At 45.5% G+C, this 7,919-nt stretch overlaps 1 protein-coding gene across 1 annotated transcript; it reads right to left on the bottom strand.

Annotated features, from left to right (window-relative positions):
- Positions 1-5,713: 5,713 nt before the first annotated feature.
- On the bottom strand, positions 5,714-7,163 carry LOC130491393 (zinc finger protein 135-like). Its single transcript, XM_056865506.1, has 2 exons — positions 6,783-7,163; positions 5,714-6,614 (listed from the first exon to the last, which is right to left on the bottom strand). Exons 1-2 carry the CDS (start codon positions 7,091-7,093, stop codon positions 5,714-5,716), a joined length of 1,212 nt encoding a protein of 403 aa, XP_056721484.1. The 5' UTR covers positions 7,094-7,163.
- Positions 7,164-7,919: the final 756 nt, after the last annotated feature.

Below are 7,919 nucleotides of genomic sequence, written 5' to 3' on the forward strand. Positions count from 1 at the left end.
GGAAGCCGCTTGCGCCGGACCCCCAACTTCTTGGCAGTTTCCTCATTTATCATGGTGCGGGCACACCCCGAGTCGACCAACGCGGGGACCTCTAACGGGGGACCCCCTTTGGGTAGGGACAGATGAACACGCACAAATACATTGTCCTCTTGGGCGCTTACCATCGGTGGAGCTCCTTGCACAACGATAGGGACGGTCTGCTGCGGAGCCCCCTCTACAGCAGACCGACGGCGTTTTTTGCCGGCTGTTCCCACTCTTCCTCCTCGCTGGAAGAGGGGGACGGGGTGGTGGCCTCCGGGGAGCCGTCCGAATCAAAGACGGTATTTGTAATCCGGGACCCCGATGGGACCGTAGAGTCGGATGCCCCATCCTGGGGGCGCGCGTGGAGAGCGGAGGGTGCGCCGGAGCGCCGGCTCAGTGGTCCGCTTCTACGGCGAGGCTGGCTGTCGGCGGCCGGTTTCGTCGGCTCGGCCTGGGTTTGGCGGGGGGGGGTCGGACGGCCTGAGCGAGAGGGGCATTGCGATGCAAAGTGACCCTTTCCCCCGCAGATCAGGCAGACACCGGCCTCGAACCGCTTGCGGCGTTCCGCGGCCGAGAGACCCCCGCCACCCCCTTGCCGGAGTTCCCGGCCACGGTCACCTCGGGGCCTGGGGTCTCGCCCAAGCCGTTGCTTGGACAAGTTCAGGAGTTGCTTGCGATTCTCGATGTCAGCAGCATGGCGAACCCAACCTTCCACATCCGGGGGGTTCCCTTGCATGAAGGCCCAATGTTGGAGGTCTGGGTTGAGACCCTCCCTGAAACATTGTACCAAGGTAGCTTCACTCCAGTCCAGAATTCGGCTAGCCAGTGACTGGAACTCACTTGCATACTGCGCCACCGACTTAGTCCCTTGGCGCAGTTGCATCAGGGAGGCTTTAGCCCGCTCACCCAGAGTCGGGTCCTCAAAACGGTTTCGGAGTGCTACCATGAACTCGTCCAGGGTTCGCAGTACCGGCGAGCGGAGTTCATACTGCAACACCATCCAGGCAGCCGCCTCCCCCTGCAGTAAGGAAGCCACGTACTGCACCCGGGACTCCTCAGAAACAAAGGTTCGGCCTTGTTCCCGCATAAAAATGTCCACTTGGACCATAAAAAAGGTCAATTGGTCTCCCGACCCGTCATACGTGACTTTCAGGTCCCGACGGGCCGGGGGGGCAGGGGTTGCGGGCGGAACTGCCGGCGCCCCGTCTGGGGGAGCACCGGCTGGAGGTTGCAACTTCAGCGCATCTAGGGCCGTGGCCATCTCACCCATTACGCGTTGCATGGTCTCCATCTGCTCCTGCATAGCCCGGCGGTCTTCCTGCCACTGCTTTCGTTCTTCCTCCATGAGGGCCTCTTTGCGGGCCGGGTCCCCTTCGAGTCCCGTGCTGGGGAAGGCCAACCGGCGATCCTTCGCCGCAGTCCGCGAGAGCGACCAGCCCTTGGGAGAGTCCAGCCAATAAGTAAGCCCCCGGGGACGTTCGTCCCGATCTTGGTCGGGGGCGCGACCCTTCGGTTTCTTTGGCTTGGCTCCCTCCTCCTTCGGGTCCGGCTTCTCCGGCTCGTCCGGAGCCTTGGGGGCATCGGGGATAGGGGTGGTATCCTCGTCGGCTGACATTCTGTCCAAAGCGGTACAGCTGCAGTCCGAGAGGCAAGGACTTGCAACTTAATGTGAGAGATCCCCCCTCTCTGAGTTTGCTTCTCCAAATCAGTTGCTCAGACGTTGATACAGAAACAATAGATTTATTGAAGCCTTCAGGAGATGAGACAGGCACAGGTAGAAAGTTGCAAGTGAGGGGCTATACGGGTTTACAGAATATATTGACTCCAGGGCACTGGGGCACTGGGGTTCACACTTATTGTTATGGGAAGTTACAAGCTTGGCATAATACAAAACATCAGACGGATCCCAGGAAGTCTGGTGCGGCTATCACACTTCCAAGGCCGCACCGGCCTGAGGGAGTACTGGCAGGAAAACAGCGGGGGGGGGGAAGATACATGGGCCATCAGGCCTGGCGCCTGAGACCAGAAGGTGTGAACTGCTTTTACGAGTTCACTGATAATACCGCAGGTGATGGAAAGCAGAGACACAAAGACAGAGACCCTCACACATATTGTACTAGAAGTATGCCAAAAAAAGACTTGCTTTTTAAAAGTAAGTAAAGTTGTTGAGTCCTGCTTACTCGATGACTGGCTGAACAAGATAACTTCACTTCTCAGTAAGTGATACATTCTAAGAGCCTGTCATCTGAACAGCACAACCCCTCTTCAGTATGTTGGGGGTTATTACGAAAGGGATTGAAAATAAAGTGGCCACTATTATAATGCTCCTGTATAAATCTATGGTGCGGCCTCTCTCATTTGGAATACTGTGTACAGTTCAGGCCACGGTATCTTAAAAAGGACATCGCAGAGCTGGAAAAAGAACAGAAGAGGGCAACCAAGATGATTAGGGGACTGGAGAGGAGCACCTTCCCTGGGAAGAAAAGGCTGACGAGTCTGGGGCTTCTCAGTTTACAATAGAGACCACTAAGGGGAGGCATGATAGATGTTTATAAAATTATACATGAGGTGGAGTTGACAAATTTTCTCCCTCTCCCAAAAGAGCAGAACTTGAAGGCATCCAATGAAGTTGATGGGCAGAAATTAAAGATGGAGAAAAGGAAATACTTCTTGATACAGCAAGTGATTACAATGTGGCATTTGCTGCCAGGCAATGTAGTGTTGACCCCAGGAATAAGCTTTCATATGGGATTAGATAGATTCGTGGATTGTTCTATTACTGAAGGAGAAAAAACAAAAGAGGTGGGTTAGCTTTACCAAATCTCAAACTCTTCTCATCAAGCAGCACCATTGGTGGCCTTAACAGATTGGATACTTCACCCAGATGACAGGAAAATTAGACTTGAAAAAACGGGTCTTGATCGAGGGTTCCACTTTCTGGTATAGATTAAAAATAGAACAACGAATGTGGAAATGAAGACTTCTGACACTAACATCAGAGAACATCTGTTAAAGACATGGAACTTACTAAAAAAAAATTGTCAGTCCTTCTACCCCCAAAATGTCACCAATGGAAGCGTACTTAGATTTAACAACTAGGAAAAGCAATGATTTTCTCACCTATCAGGATCTCGTCTCAAGAGAACAATATCAAAACATTACAGGAACTTCCAAACGGGAATCAGGAGATCTCTTGGTTTACTTAGTATAGATTAATTCACAGCTTGAAGACAGACTTCTATAATAAAGGAATAATGAGAAAACTGACGACCTTTGAACAAATAATAACTAAGACACAAGAACACTTGCTCTCTAAAATAGATCAATTTTTATTATCAATTGAGCCAACTTCAGAACAAGTTAAGGTGTGTATGATTAAATGGATGCAAAATCTTGGTGAAATGATCCCTATGGAAACTTGGGAAACACTGTGGACTACAGGTATTAAATTCTCCTCCTCTCAAGCGGGCAGAGAAAATTGGTACAAAATGTTCTCCAGATGGTATCTTTCACCAAAAGACCTCCAAAAGATGCTTAAAACAAATCAAGTGAACTGTTGGAAATGTTCAGAGACGGAACGGACTTTCTTTCAACAATAGTGGACTTTAAAAAAAGTCAGCAATTCTGGAAGATGATTCATCAAACAATTCAAGGTATTCTTCAAGTACATTTCAAATTAAATCCAAATATATGTTACTGGGGATTATTCCCTCACAAGTGAGTCCAACGCAAAGATAATTTTTCCAATACGCAGCCACAGCAGCGAAAATTCTGTATGCTTCATACTGGAAAAGCTCCAAGATTCCACCAAAGAAAGAATGGATCCATAATTTATTTCACTTTGCCACAATGTCAAAACTAACCTGTTTAATAAAAAAGAAACCATTAGATGATTTTGGACTTAAATGGCAACCTTTCTATGACAAATTGTATGAGCCAGCAACCTCTTTTCCTGGTTTGGAATGCTGATGACAGCCCTTCCAGACTCCCCCTGGGCAAGGTACAATCCGTTTGACTACAAGGTTGAAGGCTCTTCTTTGTCCAAACCTTATTTCATCAGCCTTTGGTTCTCCCCTGGGTACGTCGCACCCACAACATGCACGGCTCCTCTCATTAATTTTATAAAATAAGGTTTATTTTCAAGAAGATAAAAGCAACATTCTCCATTCAAAACAGCCATTAGATGATTTTGGACTTAAATGGCAACCTTTCTATGACAAATTGTATGAGCCAGCAACCTCTTGTCCTGGTTTGGAATGCTGATGACAGCCCTTCCAGACTCCCCCTGGGCAAGGTACAGTCCGTTTGACGACAAGGTTGAAGGCTCTTCTTTCTCCAAACCTTATTTCATCGGCCTTTGGTTCTCCCCCGGGTACGTCGCACCCACAAAATGCACGGCTCCTCTCGTTAATTTTATAAAACAAGGTTTATTTTCAAGAAGATAAAAGCAACATTCTCCATTCAAAACAAGCAAAAGAAAATAATTCCACTAACTAGTAAAGGCTGTCGAAAGAGAGAAAAAAAAGATTTTTTCCAAGCCGAGGCAAATGCCTTAAAAAAACCTCCCCCACCAATCAAGGTTAAACACTTAATCACCCTCTGGCGAGTAACATTCTTAAAGTCATATACCTGTTACTTCCATACACACCCCCTCCCACGCAGAAAGCAGTTATCTACCAGGTTTCCTGCGATAAAAACAACAGCTATATAACATTTAGGGAGCTTTCTGTAATCATAACTTCTGAGATGTGAAGTAACAGGGTTGAATCAATGGTGATCCTACAGGATTGAATACAAAGATACAATTCACAAAAATTCATCACAAAATAACAGTATGAATAAACTTCTTATGAATCAATATAACACCTCGACAGAGAATCTGCCAAAATATTATCTTGCCCTCTAATATGAGTAACTTCAAAAGATAGATCTTGCAGGGACAAAGCCCATCTCAGAATTCTAGAGTTTGCCCCTTCATCCTATGAATAAATGTTATCGGGCTATGGTCTATCTCAAGGTAGAAATGTGTCCCTCTTAGATAGGTTTTCAACTTATTCAATCCCCAGATCACCCCCAAAGCCTCTTGCTTGTTTTGAATGGAGAATGTTGCTTTTATCTTCTTTAAAATAAACCTTGTTTTATAAAATTAACGAGAGGAACCGTGCATGTTGTGGGTGCGACGTACATTTGAGCCGCAAACTGCTTCCTAAGGAGCAGAAGTATAGTGTTATAGAGCAAGAGGCTTTGGGGGTGGTCTGGGGATTGAATAAGTTGAAAACCTATCTAAGAGGGACACATTTCTACCTTGAGACAGACCATAGCCTGTCCCCTTTCCCCCCGGGTACCCCAGTGGCAAGAAGAGCAAGGCTGCACCTGCTTTGAGCATTCAAAAAGCTTCTCCCCTTTAAATACAGCAACTGGTTTAAAATGGTGGAATTTATATTTTTGCTTAGTATTATTTTTAACACTAATAGAAAATATCCTAGTAGTAAATATAGCAGAGATTCAAATAATTATGCTTCAGGTGGCTGTTTTACCTTGCTTATGTTTGTTTTTTCTCTTTATAAATTTTTGCATCCTATATTTAAAAAACCAATATATTTTTTTAAAAAAAGGTTTCTTCCCTGTATCGGTTATTTGACGCTCTTGACAAGTGCCTCTGCGACGAAATCTCTTTCCACACTATGAGCATTCAAAACTTTTCTGTCCTGTGTGTTGTTAGATGCCTTTGAAGGTGGCTACTCTGACTGAACCTCTTTCCACACTCTGAGCATTCAAACGGTTTCTCCCCTGTGTGGGTTCTTTGATGATTTTCAAGATTGCCACTCTGACTGAATCTCTTTCCACACTCTGAGCATTCAAAACGTTTCTCTCCTGTGTGTGTTCTTAGATGCCTTTGAAGGTTGCTACTGTGATTGAATCTCCTTCCACACTCTGAGCATTCAAATGGTTTCTCCCCTGTGTGGGTTCTTTGATGCTCTTGAAGAGTGCCACTGCTATTGAATCTCTTTCCACACTCTGAGCATTCAAAAGGTTTTTCCCCTGAATGGGTTCTGACATGGCTTTGAAGTTTGCTACTGAAACTGAATTTCTTTCCACACACTGAGCATTCAAAAGGTTTCTCCCCAGTGTGGGTTTTGAAATGCAGTCGAAGACTGCCACGCAGACTGAATCTCTTCCCACACTCCGAGCATTCAAAAGGTTTTTCCCCAGTGTGGGTTCTTTGATGCTCTTGAAGATCAAAAGGGCGATTGAATCTCTTTCCACACTCCGAGCATTCAAAAGGTTTCTCCCCTGTGTGGGTTTTGAAATGCATTCGAAGACTGCCACTCAGACTGAATCTCTTCCCACACTCCGAGCATTCAAAAGGTTTCTCCCCAGTGTGGGTTCTTTGATGCTCTTGAAGATCGAAAGTGCGATTGAATCTCCTTCCGCACTCCGAGCATTCAAAAGGTTTTTCCTCTGTGTGGTTTCTTTGATGCTGTTGAAGAGTGACAGTGTATCTGAATCTCTTTCCACACTCCGAGCATTCGAAAGGTTTCTCCCCAGTGTGGGTTCTTTGATGCTTTTGAAGATTGCCACTGTGACGGAATCTCTTTCCACACTCCGAGCATTCAAAAGGTTTCTCCTCTTTGTGGGTTGTTCGATGTATATGAAGATTGCTACTCTGACTGAACCTCTTTCCACACACTGAGCATTCAAAAGGTTTCTCCCCTGTGTGGGTTGTTCGATGTATATGAAGATTGCTACTCTGACTGAACCTCTTTCCACACTCTGAGCATTCAAAAGGTTTCTCCCCTGTGTGGATTCTGAAATGTCTTTGAAGTTGGTCACTGAAACTGAATCTCTTTCCACAGTCTGAGCATTCAAAAGGTTTCTCCCCTGTGTGGGTTCTTAGATGCCTTTGAAGACTGCCACTCACACTGAATCTCTTTCCACACTCTGAGCATTTAAAAGGTTTCTCTCCTGTGTGGGTTCTTTGATGCCTTTGAAGAGTGTCACTTAGACTGAATCTCTTTCCACACTCTGAGCATTCAAAAGGTTTCTCTCCTGTGTGGGTTCTTTGATGCATTTGAAGATTGCCACTGCTAGTAAATCCCTTTCCACACTCTGAACATTCAAAAGGTTTCTCTCCTGTGTGGGTTCTTAGATGTATTTGAAGATTGCCACTGCTAGTAAATCTCTTTCCACACTCTGAACATTCAAAAGGTTTCTCTACTGTGTGTTTTTTTAGATGCCTGTTTAGATGGCCAGTTTGATTGAATCTCTTTCCACACTCTGAGCATTCAAATTGTTTCTTCACTTTATCTAGCAGTAGCTGATGCACTTCCTCATCACCCTCATTCCACTGATCATCCCCGGCTGGAACGAAAAGAGAGATCCTGTTAGTACCCACACAAGAAGGTCTGAGCATCCACATGCTAAGCATTTCAGCGGCTTTTTCCTGCTGTACCTTGAAGAGTACATTAATAGATACTTTAAAGGGACATGAAAGCCTGCTGCATCAGAAAGACTAGGTTTTCAGTCTTTTTTTTATTAGTTCTTTTGATACAGATTTATGATATATGTTACTTATGCAACATACATTATTTTTATACCATACATTACACATTTCCTTTTAACCCCATCCACCCCCCTCCCTTCCCCCACTCCTTCTCCTTGTAGTTTTTAATCTTTTAGTCCCAGCCACGGGCACAAAGACTGAATCTTCCACTGAATGTCTTTTCTTCCTTCTGTTGATATCCACTCAAGGTAGGTCTTCCATCTCCTCCTGATTTCTGTATTCTTATCTTCCCATGTAGTCTTGTGGTGCAACTTCTCGGCTATATCCGACTATATCCGACTGTATAAATTCAAACAAATAATTGTGCCAGATTTCTACAGTCCATTTGCTTTTG

This window comes from Euleptes europaea, chromosome 1 (genome assembly GCF_029931775.1).
Source record: "Euleptes europaea isolate rEulEur1 chromosome 1, rEulEur1.hap1, whole genome shotgun sequence".
Taxonomy (NCBI): domain Eukaryota; kingdom Metazoa; phylum Chordata; class Lepidosauria; order Squamata; family Sphaerodactylidae; genus Euleptes; species Euleptes europaea.